This window comes from Halictus rubicundus, chromosome 13, assembly GCF_050948215.1.
Source record: "Halictus rubicundus isolate RS-2024b chromosome 13, iyHalRubi1_principal, whole genome shotgun sequence".
Taxonomy (NCBI): Eukaryota; Metazoa; Arthropoda; class Insecta; order Hymenoptera; family Halictidae; genus Halictus; species Halictus rubicundus.
The window spans coordinates 6,302,414-6,320,097 of NC_135161.1; the positions used below are offsets into that span (position 1 = coordinate 6,302,414).

The window sequence follows — 17,684 nt, forward strand, 5'->3', positions numbered from 1 at the left end:
TACACTGTTCACTGTGCAGTGCACAGAGTCACACACGCACACACACACACACAGTGAGAGTCGTGAGAGTGAGCAAGGAGTGCACGCGATGCACGATGCACTGTGCAACTGACAGCCGCTGCCGCTGGTATACCAAAGCGATGAGCGTTTGATATCCGCTCACCGCTGACCGAAGGCCCGCCCTTCTTTCCTATTATCCTTCATTCACCACGTGGAATTAAATACTGATCTCTGAACGCCTATATCAGTTAGATGACGGCGATACGCCGTGTGTTAACAGGTCATGGGGGCCTGTTTCGGCCGCTGTATCTCCAAAGTTACAGACTCCTTATCGTACAGGTTAGATATGCGCGTTTTACATAGAACGTTAACGATTAAACATTCCGTAAGAAACGATATACGATTTCTATTGGAGAAATTTCACGCGTTCTATTCCATGCACTTTCATGACATAGAACTTCTTCGAATTTAAGGTTTTACCAAAGGCACACCAGCATGTCCTTCCAAGGAGACGAACAAGTTGAGGTACGAAAGATTTCAAATGATGTACAATGTATGTAATCTATACCAGGCCTGCTCAATGATGGCTCGTGGAACAGATGTGGTTGCTTCTCCTCTTCGCCTGCTCGGTGAGTCAGTCCCTACCATGTTCGACTTTTCCTTCGGCACGAGGCCCACGACAGCTACACCGGCAAGTTACTTGGCCTGACTTGCCGATCAGGCGAAGAGGAAAGGCACATCTGTCCTGCGAGCCATCGTTGAATAGGCCTGATCTATACTATAATGTACACAATGTATGTTCTTTTGTAGTTTATAGATGACAAAGGAGATGCGGATCAATCTAGAGAATCAAAAACGTAAGGAATTGCGCTTAGCTGTAGGGCAATGTCATATTTTTGAATTGTATTAATTGTACGCTTCATTGTTATTATGCTTCCCGGATAGCCTGTTATCGTTTCTCTCCTTAAATCGATTCAAGGTAATTGGATTAGACTATCAGCATTTTTCTGTAGTGTACTCACCATTGTAAGTCACTGTGCATTTAATCGTTAATTATTCTATTAGTATTAATGGAGATTTCTATCGCTACAGTTAAGCCGGCGTATCTTTATACTTTGATTTGCTAAGAATCGTTTAATGGCCTGCGTGATATGTTTGTAGAAAAAAAATGGGGCCCCTGTAACATTGGAATTGTTAGAAGATAGTGGTTGGGCAAAGGGAACCAAGAAATACAGCAGATTACAATCAAGAAATAATGCTTCAACAAGGTACACTTATAGAGATAATTGTATACAGTATATGTATGCGATGGAAGATGCAAATTTTTTTGAGCAATGATCTCTTTAGTTCTGGACTCGATACTCCGCTTCAAATTCTTGATGCGAGGACGTTGATGAAACAACAAGCATGCGTCTCTTCTACTCCTGGGTCTTCTTTGGACTTGGAATGGGAGCACGAAGGTAAAAGGATTACATAGGGGAGAGCAGTAAGAGTGACAGTAAAACCGAATATGTAAATGTACAATTGTAGGTTTGCCCCTACCGGTTGTGGATGACGAGAACGTCGAAAGCAACGACGGCTCCATAACTCAAACATCGGTTCACAATAGTCAACCCTCTAGCTTGACAGCGTCTCCTTGGTCTAGAGTGTCCACGCCAAATAGTTTAGAATGGGATCCGGTCGAAGCAGACATGGTATGCGTCGATTTAGAGACTGAGCAGCTTTTGACTGAGATAGAAAGATTAACAGACAGAGCGTTACAAGAGACGGGCGATTGGAGTGGCACTAGGTGATAAATAATGTAACTATATAATTACACAGGATTGTTTGTATTTTTGTATTATATAGAGAAAGGGTAAACAGTGGAGTTTAAAATGGGAAAGACAAAGAAATATGGAAGATTTTTAGAGAGTGAAAAGAGAATTCTACTGTTTCGTAGTGCCGAAATAATATAAAAGTATATTTATATTGTTTCAAGCGACGTATACATACTTGTATAAGTCGATAGAATTGAGAGGGAATTTTATTATTAACGGGAAACGCAATGCAAATGATTCAGCTAAGAAAACCAAGTGATTCTTTATATTATTGCGTTTGTACACAAGTGTATTACACGCTCGAATATTTTGAGTATTATGCATTGGTTTCTCCTTTTTTTTTTTTTTTTTGTTACCATGCAATCATTGCATTTACAGTTTTTATTCTTATTTTGTACGACTTTCGCCGGACAATAACTTTTCTTCCTATTTAAAGAATTCATGTTCTTTTATATTGTATATTAGTTTTACTATAATTTTCTGCATTGCGAGCGCGTCATTGATCTCATCTTTCTTTTATGCAGACATTCTTGTATAGTATCGTAGAATTTATCACTTCGATCTTTTGAAGCACGCGTGTCTAAGAAACGCGATCTTTTTATTCTTTCTTATCGGACGAATTTCCTATAAAAAAAAATAGTATTAAAGACAAGTCGAAGAACTTCGTGCTTCAAACGGTTAAAGAATGCATATTATGTATGCAACAGACAAATGAATCTTTACGTTTAAACGAAGTCTATTATTCACGATTTAGCTTAGATAGGGAAAAAAATGTGGAAGGAATTAAAGGCAGAAGTAAAAATTGAAATGCATCAGGTGCTATTAATGCAATATATTTTTCGCGATCGAAAATTGAACGCGGCTTATTCCGGAAACAATTTATTTCGGAGCGTAGCGTATGTTAAATTAACCATATTTTATACAAAACGAGGGCTGTCTTATAGTCTTTTAAAATAGTCTAGTCACAGTGAAATCTCGCGAGTCTCTGGAAGATTGGAATGTGGGAACGGAATAAATAAGGTGGTGCTGATGAAATATTAATGTTGATACGTGTTTGCGTGTACAAAACCTGTTTCTACTGTGGTTAAATTACAAACTAATTAGATTACAATCTTAGATAGACCGTCGATCGTATTGACATGAATGAATTTTAAAAAGAGAACCGAAACGTAGGCTGCCTTACAATCAGGGATCGTAACTGCTTTTTAATCCAAAGCGATTATATGATTTCCTAATAGAAATTATTGTTTCCCTTGACGGAGATCATCATTAATTACTGTTCCCTGGCTTTAAGATTCGTCTGATACGGATTAAAGTTAGGATCCCTGTTTACAATAGAGGAAAATAAATATAAAATTCGTAACTGCTAAACACACCGCGTTAAATCTTAATTACATTATATTCGCCGCGGGTATGCTCCGTTATAATTGCATAATTAAATTTAAGATGTTTAGCTTGCGATTAATTTATGAACAAATCAAAATGTATGCAACAATAGCGCAGTTTGTAGTAACGTTAACAATAACGAGAAATAATATTAATAATAATAACGATGCGTTGCGATGCGGTATGTTAACGACGCAGTGCCATGTCTATGTTTGCACTCGATGGATTTCGCCTCTCATAATTAATTTATTACGTCGACTTCGGAAGGGCAAAACATTTTGCTTGAACTGCATAATGAACGCACAGAGAAGTATCGTTTCTGCAAAATGTGTGTGGCTTAACATTGTAAACAACTTTGAACCTACTGTTTAGTATCGGGAAGATTATAAAGGTGCTTCTAACAACATAAAAGAAGATATATATGTATAATTGAAATTATTTCAATCTACTCCTTCTAGAGTTGATACGTTGACGATTCTAATATTATAAATTATAAATAGCATTCGAATTTATGGAACTGAGTTTAGATGAAAAATAGAGCAAAGAAAGGATTGCATCTTCGTAATTTTTCCCCGAATAAGTTGCATACAGAATATTTGCGAAACGTTTTGATTAATTATATGAATTGTAATTCGGTAGTGAGTATTCATGCCAAAACAAGTATTTCTGCTTCTACAAAATTTTAAGTGCTCTAAGATAATAGGGACCAAAAGTGTTTTCAGTATTAAGTCTTCTCGTGGCTACTATTTTATGCCAAAATATTCTTACAGTATGCTTTGTACGAGTTGCATTTATGCGTGCTATTTCACTAGCTTCACTCACTAGCTCTTCTTTATTAATTTCAGTACATGATTGCATCGTCATACAAGTAACTGAATTGTAAGGATAATTGAAAATGATCGTGTCGATTTTGGAATTGTAAACAAAATTTATCATTGTTGGCTTTAAGAATACCTTTATCTGCGCCTAGTATTAATAATCGAAATGATATTGTTTATATATTTTATGTACAAACGTGTTTCACTGTCACTGTGAGTTCGCAATATGTAAGAAAAAAGCAACACTATGCATCATTTTCTTGTGCATTAAATACACTTATTATCATTGTATCAATATTCTCTTATTTCGCAATGATTTCGTGTGCAATCATAATCGTAAATCTCGTGATCTTTATTATGGAATATTCGGAAATACCATATCATCGATCGACTTTACATCCAGAAACAAAATTACTCGCAAATGAAGTCATTACACGTGTAACAATTAACAATAGGTGTCATAAACAACTATATTTATATGCTTTAGTAAATAGTTACTTTATTATGTCTTTATGTACACGCGAGAACTGATAAAAGAAGAAAATTACTTTGTATCCAAATATCCTTGTATCTTTAATCAACTACACGTACGTGTTGTAACCGGAAATCAGTCACAAAAGGACAGAATAATGCATATACAATTAACAAGCACCCCATATGGTCCCATAAGGTGATATCGAGTTCTGCTGCTGCTTGTATGGTGTTTCCTCATTTCAATAAATTGACATTAACTTTCAGTAGGAATTAACAACATTTGTATGAAACCAAGAGGTACATTCAAACGATAGAATTGCTGGTATTACATTTGTACTGCAAATACACGTACTTTTTTAACTGGTGTATTTTTGTTTTTTTTTACTTTTCATGTGCACAGTTTTGTGAAATACAACATAATAGCTCGTGTAACTTATCTTAAATTTGTAGAAGTTATATACAGTTTGCCTAACATACAAATTATCTACATTTATATAAACAGTAAGAGAAAAAGAAAACGCGTGGAACTCGAACTGAAAATCGCAGAAACAACGTAGTATTAAAGCATATTCTGGCGAAGATTTCAATTTCATTATCAAAATTGATTTAATTTAAAAATATTTGGCAAAGATTTTTTTTACATCGTGTCTCCATGAAACAAACATGAAAGAGTATTATAAAAGCTTCGGCATACAATTGAAGTATACAATAGATATATGAAATGTATGCGTAAATGCAAAGTAGCTCTGTTTTAAATACAATAAGGATTAATATTCGAAATACATAATATTCATCCAAATACTAAAAGAATCTCGAAGACTAGTAAAAATACAGCCAATGAAAGAACTTAACGTCGCAATCCAAGATTTCGAATTTGTTTCGTATCGATCCGAACGGCCAGCAAAAACGAAAGTAACTTTTCGATTTAGGTTCTTCGTAGCAATAAAGTAGATATGTACTAAGGTGGATATATCGGTGCAGTCGCGTGTCTCTGCCATATACTGTGTTTTTATGGAAACCAGATTATCTCTAGCATGTATAAATCTGTCACATGTTACTAAGTTTAAAAATGCTATCCATACAATGTATATAAAATTTACTTCGTCTCGTTAACATACTTACAAGTATAACTTTTGTTACATTTCGAATAATTTAAACAAGAAATAGTCGCCGCAAAACAAGGAGAATTATCGCCGACACTAGCGAAGCGATTAGAATACTCCAGAACAAATCGTTAGAAGACGAGATTGTCTCTACTTGTTGATTTACTATTACGTCGGGCTGTTGTCGATCCTGATTCTCGGTAGAAGACGATTCGACGTTACGTTGTCTGAGTTCGTTTTCTGAAGTGCCGTCTGCGTTGGCCACGAAACTCGTATCCGACGAGGGCGAATCGTCAACCTAGAATCATCGCGCACTCTCAGAGAACTCTTCTGTAAAATAGCAGAAGCTTATATAAAGTTTACCTTCAAGGCAATTGTATCTAACATTGTCCGTTCCTCCTCCGTAATGGGCCTTTTAGCTTTTGTTTTCGACAATAAATTAACCACTTTCCCGCAAGTATCGCATTGCCAATGCACAGACCTGCAACAATGTAACGTGGTCAGTAAATACTATAGCGGTTCTGCGGTTTCTTCATGTTCCTGTATTACTTTTTCGCGAGTTTCTGTCTCTCTTCTTTACTGAAGTCTAAGGAACCAATCGTCTTGTTCCCTGGTGTTGGCATAAACGCGATCAAAGCGAGTAGGGCTGTTCTGATGCTCCAAGAGGGCTGCCACATTTCCGGATGGTATCCAGAGATACTGAGACATAACTTTTTGTTGATCTCAAAACGGCCGTTCGGCTGGAATTCGTTAAAACCATATTGGCAAAGCCATCGAAGACAAACAAACTTTCTTGTTGAAACTAAAATGACCCACTGTTAATAATATAATGTTCGGTGGTTTCATGGGGTACTCGGGTGGCAACAGGATTCTGCCATGGTAGACGCCACCCTCAAAGTCTGACGACGGGGGTCCTTGCACCGTGAAATGCCATTCGAACAGATTGTCCTCCAAAGGAGAAGCACAATATTCCTCGGTTGCCTCGTGCAGCTCTTGGGCTTCTTTCATTAATCTTTTCACGGCTGGAATTTCAATATCCGAATAGAAGATTAGGAAAGGTTTGTGCATTTAATAGCATTAATATTTCGATCTATAATATTTACAAATGAAAATTCGTTCGGTGAAGCGTTCATACACAGGTATGTCGCTATAAACGTGTCGTGAACCGGATCGAACCAAATGGAATTGAACGGCGACAATTTTTCATGGAGTATCGAGGACACCTTTGACGACACGTATCGAAAGATAAGAATGCTAGGCTACGAGAAATTCCACCGAACGAGAGAAACGAACGGAATAAAATACTAGAAAATTCGGTTCGCCCGAATCGTATAATTTGGCTAGGTAATCGAATACTGGATCGGGTTTATCGTTGCGGACTCACCGGGACTTTTGACGTTGTATTTCCCTTCGAATGACATTTTCGGAAGTTCGACACGGCACCGCAGGTTAAAAGCTGTCGTAAAAATAGTACTGCTATCTGTCTTGTCAGATGACTTCGTTGCACTGACGTAGCCAGTCGATTTTGTGCATTCTTCACATTTTTCTCTTCACCTCCGTAGTCTTATCATCCGAAACGGAATTATGCAGTCGCTGTCTCAATGTAACGACGACCAATGTTAATTTTGACGTGGCCAAATAGGAGCGGCGGCTCATGAATCGCGCAAAAAATAACGTGAAAGTGGCCGCGTTTATCGCGTGCACGCGTGCGCGCACAGCTTGATCCCGGCCTCTGGAAGTTAGCTTGGAAATTGCACCGAAAATTGCAGTTGCATATCCCATCCGACGACTCGATTCCTCTACTTAAAAATTATTCAGAATTATCGTCGCAAACCGACAATTCACCTTCCGAATTTTAATTATTTATGAATGCATAATCGGTATTTCGACCGTTCGTGTACCCGTCACGGAAAATACAAACGCAATATGCAGATTTCTTCGATTTATCGGCCGTATCAATTAACATATATATATATACACGATTAATTTATATGAATTATAAATTATCGGGTTACTTATATTTATATATTATCTTTTCCTTTCAGTTGTAATACATAAATATGTATCTATATAAATAATCCTTCAACATAACACCCAGTCAGCGAAACCCGCTGCGAGCAAATGTTGATAAGTACATATAGAAGCGTACATTATATATTTTTTATTCCGTGTTTACAATCAAAGAAGCAACCATAAATCTCTCCACCTTTTTCTTGTAGATAGCAAGCCCTTGTTTTGTACTATACTGAAAAAATTTGACAAGTGCCCGCGCAGTAATATAATTTCCCAGTTTTACAGGCGCAATTCATACACCTTTGCGATTTAAGGAAACCACGATAGACTCTATAACAATTCTAAACGAATTTGTATTTCCATTTTTTCACGGACGTGTTTCTCTCTCTAATTTCTATAATGTGTAAGACAAAGATAGTTGACTGGGCGACAAGGATAGCAATGGATAGCAATAACCAACTCGTGCGGCCACCTACTCACTGATATATACAGAGAGGATATATATATATATATATATATATATATACTATGGATACGAGATTCCCATAAGCCATAAGCATAATTGATACTGGCTTTACATGCAAGCGCCACGAATTAAGCTCCAGTGTACTAACGGAACTAGCGCGAAGTTTGAAAGATTGAATTTACAAGGGTGGCGTATTAATATAGCAGAATAATACGAACTACTTGTATGAACGTTAAAATTAAAAAAAAACTGGTTGCAAAAAATGATATTCATGAAAATAGTGAAATAAATATATAAATATAATATAAAAGAAAAGTATATATATATCAGTGCTGAGACTACACCGACATTAGGCTTCGAAGGTAACAGTGGAGACAGTCAAGCCGTCGGAATCGATTGTCTATGTCTATATACCTTGTTTGTGGTCCAGCGTCATATCTATCAGTGTTTCCGCCGCTATTGTCTTAAATATTTATTTATTGCGCGATTCTAGCTATGTATTTTGGCATTCTATGAGTGCAGGGAGCACTAATAAACATATATCTGTGTTGAACATATCTTTTTTATTGCACATCAACTATATTTCTAATGATTTCCTCATTGTGCCAATGAATATGCACGTACCGTGCATAGAATGTATATATAGAGAGGCATGCGCATTAAAAAGTGGTTTCGAAAGGCGGGTCGAGTTTCGCTTCTTTAATGGTTGTCTATGCTCATATGCTATCGATACATCGAGACCTTTTGTCGAGAGGTTTACATTTTCATAAGGAAGACCCTCCAAACTTGTGCCAAGTGATTTCATCATTGACGTGATTCATTCTAGCCCGTATTTGTATTAACGCCGTTTTCGGGTCGTTCAGATGAGCACAAATAATAAATGCACTCGTTAAACAGTACCGAGCAAGCCGCGTGAAGGCTTTTGAAGGGTTATGAATATTTAGCGCTTGAAGAAAAGCTGTCGCAGTGTCAGAATAAATAACAGAAAGTGAAGTAACCGCCGATCACAACAAAAATGACAGTTATGGACTTTTTCGGTTGTGCCTTTTTGGCTTTTGGCCCACCGTTGGCCATGTTTACCTTTACGGTTGCGACTGAACCTATTCGTATTATTATACTGATTGCCAGTGCCTTTTTCTGGTTCATTTCATTATTATTGTCATCGGTGCTTTGGTACGCTGTAGTGCCACTTCAGAATCAGCTGGCATTCGGACTGGTTTTCTCTGTACTATTTCAAGAAGCGTTCAGGTGACTGAATTAGAATTCTTTGCGCAACATCTTTAATCTTCTGTATAGCAAGAGGCATAGAATATATAATTACACAATGCAGAAGTGCATTGCAAATATCTTGAATACTTGTTCGTTGTTTGAACTTTGTTTCTTACTATAGAATGTTAAAGATGCAGGCAGCTAATGTTTTTTACTTGCACTTTTTTCATTGTTTTGTCCCTTTAACGCAGATATCTTTTATACTGGGTACTGAGGAAAGCCGAAAGAGGCTTAGAAAAAATAACAACAACGCCTGTAGCAGAAAGCAGACACGTGTTTGCCTACGTGTGTGGTTTGGGCTTTGGTATAATGAGCGGTGCCTTCGCCTTAGTCAATGTCCTGGCAGATTCAGTTGGCCCTGGAACAATGGGCCTTAAACAAGGCACAGAATACTTTTTTATAATATCGGCTGCCACAACCCTGTGCTTTATCCTGCTGCATACATTCTGGAGTGTGATATTTTTCTCTGCTCTGGACAGGAAGAGCTGGGGAGAAATAGTATGGGTTGTTGGCTCGCATTTGTTCGTCTCAAGCATGACCTTGTTCAATGTGTATCAACTTTATATGGCTAGCCTGTTATCTGCTTATGGGGTTTTAATCATGACCACCATGCTGGCGTTCAAAGTGGCTGGCGGTAGAGTTCAAAGTATAGCTCATTGTATTACAAGAAAATGAAAGTGCGAATAAGTGAGTGTGCATTGACAGAAATGAACATTGCGGAATGACAATTTCCTTTTTTTTCTTTTCCTTAGGCATTAGCCCATGAAAGTTGTTCAATACTTTAATATACACTGATTGTGAAATTGTATGACATTGACTTAGTAAACTGTACCTTATTTTTTTACACCATTGAACGAGCCGATATTTTCAGAAATGTATCGGTGCAAATTGAAAAGGTATTGAGATTTAAAGAGCTTTCACACTTGACCAAAATCTGTAGAAAATCCGTTGCGTGTATCAGTATTATCGATTGCTTGAAATGTAAGCGTTTTTCACGTTTTTAAAGGCGTGCGGTTTTGATCCCGTTCCCAAGAAAATTTTATTCCGTCGCGTCTGTAATACGTTCTAGCACAGAATGCTTTGGTCAAGCTGCTAGTCCGTCCCTTTTAACCGATCGAGACAAATATATCGTCAAATTAAGGTAACATTTCGCGAACGTAGTTATACCGCAGTTTACAGTACACAGGGAAAAAAAAGGTTTGCAGTTTGCGTGAATGTACATACGTAAGAATGGGTGTGCATATTGTACATGTTAAATCCGGCAAGAAAGAGTAGTTGTGTAACGGTTCGAGTCTTATGATTAACGGTGAATAAGAGTATATATACACCTGACGATAAAATGTAAGGAATTGTTCATTAGTTTTTGTATATACGAAGACCCATTGTACTTTAGGCTTTTACTACACATTCATATATTTGGCATTCCGTTTCACTTACCATTTCACGATGGTTTATTACTCGATTCGTATTACATTTCGTATGTCATTCAAATAAAAATCATTTTTGTGAAACTAAAGGTACAGTTACTGGCGATCCTTGTTGCGTGAAATAAATATTGCAGGGCGAAATTAAATATCAAGGCGAGAAGCCTAAAAATAATACGTCGGTATATAAACATATTTTAAATATTATTTTATTAAAAAAGAAATAATAATAATAATAATAATAAGGAAAACGATTGGGAAAAAATACTGGGACCAATAAAGATCTACGAAGATGGAAAATGATATTAATCACAGACAGGAAAGATCTCACTTGAACAAATTCATCGTTCAATTGTACAATTAAGAAATGTATTTTGCGTATCAGATTCGTGATAAAAATCTAAAAGTACGTTCATGTCGTTTCACCCTGTGGAGCAAGTGGTTTCCTCGCCTAATCAGTCGTCGATTAAATTTACGAGCTTGTCAACGAAGCCATCAGCAGTTCCATTTTATTTAAAAAATTCTTTCCTTCCATTTTATCCCATCGTACCTCTTTGAACGAGCCGCCGAGATTCTCCCACTTTCTTTCTCTAACTAATTGCCCAGGGAAAAAGTCTTTTCTGGGGGAATGAGCAATTGCTACTTGTACTCCTGTCTGTGGTTCACACCTGACGGCGATCATCCTGCAAACATGTTCACCGAGAATGTAATATGTTAATATAGTTCTCGCGGTGGTCGCACTTTTTCGCAGAGGGCGTCGCATGCAATAAATTTGATTTCACAAGTGAAATGTATATACCTGTCGCCAATCGGTGATGCTAAAATACAACTACTAGCATTTCCTAAAGGTTCCACGGCTCCTAAACCAAGATGCGAACTGTTGGCTAAAAATTGCCAGCCCATGCATTTAGCTAGCGCTTGTACCGCGGTTATTTGGTGCTGATATATCTGTAAAATTACAACTGTAGTAGTGTGGTTTTCCCAAATTAGCGTGAAGACTATGCTGAAAAACAATCTATACCTGACAGAAAATAAGATCCCTCAGTTCTTGAGGTTCGTAGCTCATGTGCATCACTCTACCGTCCCTGCAAACGCATTTCAACGATTTCTCCCCAACGTGGACAACGAGCGATGTTCTACAAACGCTATCGTATCCGTGCGTTAGAATGTTAATCTTTACACAGGATTGCGTGGGTGAGTTCAATGCGTTCCAGTGAGACACGATCAGAGGATCTTTCACTTCTTTCGCTATCGTGTCTAGAACGTACTCTGTACGCAATCGCATGAAAAAGTGTTGAGCTTGTTGAATGATTTGTTCTAGCAGAGTTTGGCTTTTCGTCATTTCTAGGAGTTCGTATCTATCGGCCGCCGTTGGGCCAGCCAGGCATCTTCGTTTGCTGGGCCCGAGAGGGCCCGAGGAAGGATGCGGAAACGGATGGTGAGTGTTCTTGTGATGCACCTCGCGAAGCAGCTGGTGCAACGAATGTTCAAGCACGTGATCGTGATCGCTTTTGTGAGGTGGGGGAGCAGTGGGCTTTTTATCGTTTCCGGTACTATGGCAGAGTCCTATGATTAATTGGATTCCAGGAAGTACCTAGAATTAAAATTTTTCCTTAGCATTATTATGAGATAGAAGTATAATAGTGTTCTCTAATCACCGTTGCCATTATTTGATTTCCAACGACCATATGAGGTATAGGTGCACGCAAATGCACTGCCTCTCTCGCTAACTGACTGAACAATTCTTTGCAGAAAAGAACGTTTTGAGCAGCCTCTAATTTCTGTTGCCAATGCATATCTGCATTCGAACTGTGAGCACTATTGTTAAGTAAACTAATATTTGCGCTACAGAGATCCTCTTGATCTGAAAAACAAACATTAGATTATACCTGAGATATATTAGAATAAAAGATTCACCGATAGACCAGAACACTGAAAGAGATATTAGAATAAAATAATTCATTTAAACATATTTACGTTTACCTTTTTGACATAATACTTCTATATAGGCAACACCTTGCAATTCACTAGGAATAGTTACACGCAACGCGGACGCTTTCGGATTGGAAGGATGATGAGCTTGTCCGGTCGTATTGTTACCAGCACTGGGAGAAGCTGGGGGACTAGTACTACTCTTTTCCTCCTCTTCCGCTTTCGTTACTTCGAACATACCCGTTTGAGGGAACTTGGAACCAGCTTGAAATTAACGTTGAATTAATATAACATACCGAGTCGTCGCCAATTATACGTTAGTGGGTAACAAAATAAATCTGACTCAAAACCTGTTCTGTAACTAAGATCGCCGATGATCGAGTTGGAGACTTTTTTCAAACGCCAATTTTGCCTTAATCTGAGTAATTCGATATGGAAGTCGGGCGTCGATCTATTTCTAGCTAATTCATTCTGACAATTCTTTAATCTATCTGCACCCATCATAATCACAGAAGCTGCTCCAGCCAATGCTTTCTTTCTAGCGTACACTTGTATCATGGGTTTCACTTCGGCCGGTTCTTGGGGGACTGGATCTAGAACCATGTAATGCTTTTCTTTTGCTATTGCAAGAACATCTGCTAGCACGCATACTTCCGTTAACGCATTTCTGCAAACGAAATCAAATTTGTCGGACCTTTGGCTATATAGATATTATGCGAAACAGGGTATAATATACTACCTCAATTTATTTCTAACGCTGTCCCACGGCCATAAAGAGGATTGGAAGGATGCCGAATCCTTTGGATCTTCCTCTCCCTTCTCACTGCTTTCAGACTCCTTTTTACTGTCCTCGCCATTAGTTTTACTGAAGTCGATTTTTTGTGCGATTTTTGCCAGATTCTCCGACAACGTGAGGGGTCTGAAAATCAAGGTCTTGTTCTATTTAAACGCTCGAATAATGCTGCTTTCGTAAACGTAAATATGTTGTATTGACATTAGGTTAGACGAAACAAGTAGGACGAATCCTTTCAAACTTCGTTCGATCGACGATCCATTTATCGATCCCGTAAGCGAGAAAGGTAACGAAACAAAATACGTACGCCTGATAAATTTCCTGACCATCGTAAGTGATTTCTTGGATCTGATTCTCGATCGGTGCCTCCACAGAGATGTTCACCGAATACGCCATTGTTGTTTTCCTGTGTCACGATTACAGCGCCTTCAAATGAGTTGTAACTTACCCTCAAAATAATTGTTCACCCTATTTTAACAACCCGGTACACTAGTTACCAATCGAAATGGAGCATTCGTATGCCGTGCGAATTAATAGTATAAAATATTCATGTTTAGTTAATGCGAAAGAGTTGTTAAATTAGATGCTTTGGATATCGAATTTATTAAAAATCACTTGAAAAGACAATGGGGTAAATTATTGTCAGGCAATCGCTTAGGCGGTCTACCGTAGATAGCGCAACAGGCTATTTCTATCATTTTTTCTGATATATCACGTATGAGGTATTCTCGACATTAATACAGTATATAGGTGAATATTGTATAATATATCTACGGTTAACTCATAATTGTTATTGCAAACGTTATTGCCGATAATATTTCTATAATTCGTTCCTAAATCCATTTATTGGAATGAAAGTTCGCGCAGTGGACATCTTGGAATAGAAGCGACGATCTCAGGAGGGGGAAGAAACTTAACCTTTCGAATTTAAATGAAACATGGCGCGTCAAAATGTTAACACGGACTCCGAAAAAATGCATAACATGATGGGCAACAAAAACATTGACTTGGACAATTATAGGAAGTTGATTAAATCGTATATCGAGCTGGTAAGGTTCAGTGATCTATCAAGACCCGTGGAAGTTAAGAAAGTGTTTCGAATCCGATTATATTCGGTTGTTTCATTTACAGCATTTGTACAGTGCCGCTTTGTTTTGGGCAGACAAAGTTGTTTCGTTGAGTAATGAGAATTCTAAGGACATATGCACCTTAGCCCACTGCATGTTTTTAATGAAACAATACCACAGGGCTGCTCATGTTATCAGAAGTCATGGACTCGAGAAGGTACGATCATGACATCTTTTTTTATCGGATCATTCATACTGTTACGCATTATAGTTGTGCTTCTTTGCAGACAGACGTGATGTGTCACTATTTAACAGTAAGAAGTCTTCTCGAAGCAAAAGAGTACAACGAGGCATTGCAAGTCATTAACGAATCAGAAATCTGTACAAACATAACACAGTCGGTTATGAATTTCCCTGATCGCACGCACATTTTGGAAGATGCTCCAAAAAATGTAATTAAGTCTAAATAATAACGTGATTAAGTATAGTATATAATTGTTCTTCGAGTTTTAATAATAGGGATGTATTTTTCTGTTAAGGTACAAAGTTCAATATTGTATGTGAAAGGACGTGTATACGAAGCTATGGATAATAGAGCAGTGGCAACCGACTGTTACAAACAGGCTTTACATTGCGATGTTTATTCGTACCAAGCATTCGAAGCTCTGGTTCAAAACCAAATGCTTTCTGCCTCCGAAGGTATAGAAGTAATTGGATTGGTATTCGTCTTTCCAAGGATGAATTTGCACAAGTAAATTCTCATAATATATATTATTTTAGAAAAGGAACTGTTGGAGTCTCTTCCATTCGCGGAACAATGTACAGAACACGAAACAGAGCTTCTACGTTTGCTATACGAAAGTAAATTGAAAAAGTACCAAGAACCAAGTAAAAAAGAGGTTCTAGCAACTTGCAGCGTAATGGGAGTTCCCGTTAGCGACAGATTACTAGGTAACTTGGATATGGAAGTATCGGTAGCAGAGAGATTGTACTATAATTGTGATTATCACAAATGTTTCTCGCTTACAGAAAGGTAATTCATTTCTATTGTAACTCCCATTGTAAATAAGGTTTATATCATTTGTTGTATATGTTGCAGGATATTAAAAAAGGATCCATACCACAATTCGTGCCTGCCAGTTCACATAGCCTGTTTAGTAGAATTAAAGAAGACAAACGGTAAATTGTATGTTGCATTAAAAGTTGAAGATCCATAATCAACGTGTTCTTTTTCTTTCACTTTTTAGCTTTATTTTATTTGGCACATAAATTGGTTGACTTGTACCCAGACATGGCCTTAGCATGGTTTGCAGTTGGATGTTATTATTACAGTATAGGTAAATTACTGTGACGAAGTAGCTTCTTCGATCATTGAGAAGAGCACTTTTTATAAAAATGATTTGATTGCAGGTAAAAGCGATCCTGCGAGAAGATACTTGGCAAAAGCGACCGCTTTGGACAGACTATTCGGTCCTGCTTGGCTAGCCTATGGACACTCTTTCGCGGTAGAAAGCGAACACGACCAAGCAATGGCCGCTTACTTTAAAGCTTCGCAATTAATGAAAGGTTGTCATCTGCCGCTTTTATACATTGGACTTGAGTGTGGCTTAACAAATAATCTTAAATTGGCTGACAAGTTTTTCCAGCAAGCTCAGGGAATAGCCCCGAACGATCCGTTCGTTATACACGAGATGGGCGTCATCTCTTTTTACAACTTAGAGTAAGTAATATTGTATTCGTTCGCTTTCGTAATATCCCCCCCAAAAAAGAAAGGCTACTCTGATATGAAAAAGAGAAGTTGAAAATTTAATCTGAAACCTGATTAGTGTACTTCCATCCTTCCACGGTTCTTGTTGGAGATATCGCCTAATTTATCAAGAGTTGTTTCATCGAATACAGTTACAAAACTGCGGAACGGCAGTTTAAAGAGGCCATGAAAAGAATTCAAAGAGGTCTGAAGGATGTTATCCTGCCTAGCAAGTGGGAGGCGCTTTTGAATAATTTGGGTCACACTTGTAGGAAAATGAAGAAGTACGAGGAAGCTTTAGAATATCATCAGCAGGTTAAACAATTCCGATATGAACTTCAACGGCGATCTGCATAGATTGTTGAGAAAAAGCTTTTACTGTATTGTCGTAGGCATTAGTACTGAATCCGTTGAATCCGGCAACGTATTCAGCGATTGGTTTCATTCACGCCTTGATGGAAAACACCCAGGAAGCTGTTGATGCTTTTCACCGAGCCCTGGGTCTCAAAAGGGACGACACTTTCATAACAACCATGTTAACTTACGTTATGCAACAGCTTATAGAGGAGTCGCCTCCATACCCTGGTATAATGGAACTACTATTACCAGAGATTCTCTCTCATAAGAATTTTTATCAATCGTTCACGCGATACTTCATCACGACTGTCGCTTTATTTTGCAGACGCACCCGTCGATATTCCGAAATACAAATTTCCAGAAGTCAGACTTCAAGATGGAGATAGTACAGAGCCTTTGGATAGGGCAAACTCCTTAGCCGAGTCAGGTAATCAAGATATCGATAAATTACGAGTAAATTTATTTTCTGGATGGGGGGAGGAATCGGGCAAAGCAGAAGACAATACCGCTGACAAGGAGGAAAGCAATTCTCGAGATGTAGTCGTGAATTATTCTAGTGATATTAGCTCGGAAGTCGAGATGTTAGACTCGTCGACGGCACACATAGAATATAAATAAAATGAACAAATTTTTTTATGTTTCAAATTGATTTGTCTACATAATAAAGCAATAACTTTGCTTGAAACACGCTTCTTTTTCCTCAGCTAATATCCTTGTATTGTTGCATGCGATATATTAAACAACACATTTGTACAGATATTTTATTTATTACAATGTACCTATTGAAGCTGTTCGAAGGTCTCGATAATTTTCTCAATATCAACCAACAAATAAGTTTCTCGATGGCTTCGCTATGTATATCTAAAAGTAGTTTAATAAATGAAATTCTTTTAAACAATCGCCTGAACAAGAGTTATTGAATCGCACATATATCGCTCGAGGTAATTTGTTCGATTACGAATAAAATGATTATTAGCCGTATCGGATAAATTATCAAGAGAATTTATAGGACTTTTGA

The 17,684-nt window shown here is 37.8% G+C and overlaps 5 protein-coding genes across 7 annotated transcripts; 3 read left to right on the top strand and 2 right to left on the bottom strand.

The window, feature by feature from the left end:
- Positions 1-46: 46 nt before the first annotated feature.
- Positions 47-4,859, top strand: LOC143360494 (uncharacterized). Its single transcript, XM_076799418.1, has 7 exons — positions 47-339; positions 474-525; positions 811-857; positions 946-979; positions 1,162-1,268; positions 1,348-1,460; positions 1,531-4,859. The coding sequence occupies exons 1-7, from the start codon at positions 284-286 to the stop codon at positions 1,791-1,793; spliced, it is 672 nt and encodes a 223-aa protein (XP_076655533.1). The 5' UTR covers positions 47-283; the 3' UTR covers positions 1,794-4,859.
- Positions 4,860-5,244: 385 nt separating this feature from the next.
- LOC143360492 (ubiquitin-conjugating enzyme E2 J1) lies at positions 5,245-7,399 on the bottom strand. Its single transcript, XM_076799415.1, has 5 exons — positions 6,983-7,399; positions 6,415-6,620; positions 6,148-6,338; positions 5,962-6,079; positions 5,245-5,896 (listed from the first exon to the last, which is right to left on the bottom strand). The coding sequence occupies exons 1-5, from the start codon at positions 7,017-7,019 to the stop codon at positions 5,648-5,650; spliced, it is 801 nt and encodes a 266-aa protein (XP_076655530.1). The 5' UTR covers positions 7,020-7,399; the 3' UTR covers positions 5,245-5,647.
- A 1,376-nt stretch (positions 7,400-8,775) lies between these two features.
- Positions 8,776-10,154, top strand: Aph-1 (gamma-secretase subunit Aph-1). The gene is made up of 2 exons (XM_076799417.1): positions 8,776-9,325; positions 9,538-10,154. The coding sequence occupies exons 1-2, from the start codon at positions 9,093-9,095 to the stop codon at positions 10,019-10,021; spliced, it is 717 nt and encodes a 238-aa protein (XP_076655532.1). The 5' UTR covers positions 8,776-9,092; the 3' UTR covers positions 10,022-10,154.
- An 809-nt stretch (positions 10,155-10,963) lies between these two features.
- Positions 10,964-13,928, bottom strand: Med17 (mediator complex subunit 17). Of its 2 annotated transcripts, XM_076799413.1 has the most exons (8): positions 13,803-13,928; positions 13,442-13,621; positions 13,053-13,369; positions 12,754-12,966; positions 12,429-12,634; positions 11,792-12,364; positions 11,570-11,718; positions 10,964-11,453 (listed from the first exon to the last, which is right to left on the bottom strand). In XM_076799413.1, exons 1-8 carry the CDS (start codon positions 13,889-13,891, stop codon positions 11,243-11,245), a joined length of 1,938 nt encoding a protein of 645 aa, XP_076655528.1. In that variant the 5' UTR covers positions 13,892-13,928; the 3' UTR covers positions 10,964-11,242. The 2 variants fall into 2 exon arrangements, with proteins under 2 accessions (XP_076655528.1, XP_076655529.1); XM_076799414.1 differs by lacking the exon at positions 13,803-13,928 and having other exon boundaries at positions 13,053-13,295; positions 13,442-13,578.
- A 74-nt stretch (positions 13,929-14,002) lies between these two features.
- Cdc16 (cell division cycle protein 16) lies at positions 14,003-17,556 on the top strand. Of its 2 annotated transcripts, none has more exons than XM_076798970.1 (11): positions 14,003-14,544; positions 14,627-14,779; positions 14,854-15,014; positions 15,102-15,261; positions 15,343-15,595; positions 15,662-15,741; positions 15,810-15,899; positions 15,973-16,282; positions 16,462-16,624; positions 16,702-16,894; positions 16,992-17,556. In XM_076798970.1, the coding sequence occupies exons 2-11, from the start codon at positions 14,698-14,700 to the stop codon at positions 17,282-17,284; spliced, it is 1,785 nt and encodes a 594-aa protein (XP_076655085.1). In that variant the 5' UTR covers positions 14,003-14,544; positions 14,627-14,697; the 3' UTR covers positions 17,285-17,556. The 2 variants fall into 2 exon arrangements, with proteins under 2 accessions (XP_076655085.1, XP_076655084.1); XM_076798969.1 differs by having other exon boundaries at positions 14,005-14,544; positions 14,850-15,014.
- Positions 17,557-17,684: the final 128 nt, after the last annotated feature.

What these genes read in the sequence shown, in the direction of transcription:
- Cdc16 (XM_076798969.1), top strand. Translation starts at nt 14,434, where the DNA reads ATGGCGCGTCAAAATGTTAACACGGACTCCGAAAAAATGCATAACATG. An exon ending in ATCTCTTTTTACAACTTAGA is followed by an intron (nt 16,283 to 16,461) that starts GTAAGTAATATT and finishes CATCGAATACAG; the next exon opens with TTACAAAACTGCGGAACGGC. An exon ending in CTTTAGAATATCATCAGCAG is followed by an intron (nt 16,625 to 16,701) that starts GTTAAACAATTC and finishes GTATTGTCGTAG; the next exon opens with GCATTAGTACTGAATCCGTT.
- LOC143360494 (XM_076799418.1), top strand. Translation starts at nt 284, where the DNA reads ATGGGGGCCTGTTTCGGCCGCTGTATCTCCAAAGTTACAGACTCCTTA. An exon ending in ACAGACTCCTTATCGTACAG is followed by an intron (nt 340 to 473) that starts GTTAGATATGCG and finishes TTCGAATTTAAG; the next exon opens with GTTTTACCAAAGGCACACCA. An exon ending in TCTCCTTAAATCGATTCAAG is followed by an intron (nt 980 to 1,161) that starts GTAATTGGATTA and finishes ATATGTTTGTAG; the next exon opens with AAAAAAAATGGGGCCCCTGT.
- Aph-1 (XM_076799417.1), top strand. Translation starts at nt 9,093, where the DNA reads ATGACAGTTATGGACTTTTTCGGTTGTGCCTTTTTGGCTTTTGGCCCA. An exon ending in CTATTTCAAGAAGCGTTCAG is followed by an intron (nt 9,326 to 9,537) that starts GTGACTGAATTA and finishes CCTTTAACGCAG; the next exon opens with ATATCTTTTATACTGGGTAC.
- Med17 (XM_076799413.1), bottom strand. Translation starts at nt 13,891, where the DNA reads ATGGCGTATTCGGTGAACATCTCTGTGGAGGCACCGATCGAGAATCAG. An exon ending in GGTCAGGAAATTTATCAGGC is followed by an intron (nt 13,622 to 13,802) that starts GTACGTATTTTG and finishes CTTGATTTTCAG; the next exon opens with ACCCCTCACGTTGTCGGAGA. An exon ending in AGAAGTATTATGTCAAAAAG is followed by an intron (nt 12,635 to 12,753) that starts GTAAACGTAAAT and finishes TTTGTTTTTCAG; the next exon opens with ATCAAGAGGATCTCTGTAGC.
- LOC143360492 (XM_076799415.1), bottom strand. Translation starts at nt 7,019, where the DNA reads ATGTCATTCGAAGGGAAATACAACGTCAAAAGTCCCG. An exon ending in CGAACATTATATTATTAACA is followed by an intron (nt 6,339 to 6,414) that starts GTGGGTCATTTT and finishes AACGAATTCCAG; the next exon opens with CCGAACGGCCGTTTTGAGAT. An exon ending in TAGATACAATTGCCTTGAAG is followed by an intron (nt 5,897 to 5,961) that starts GTAAACTTTATA and finishes CGATGATTCTAG; the next exon opens with GTTGACGATTCGCCCTCGTC.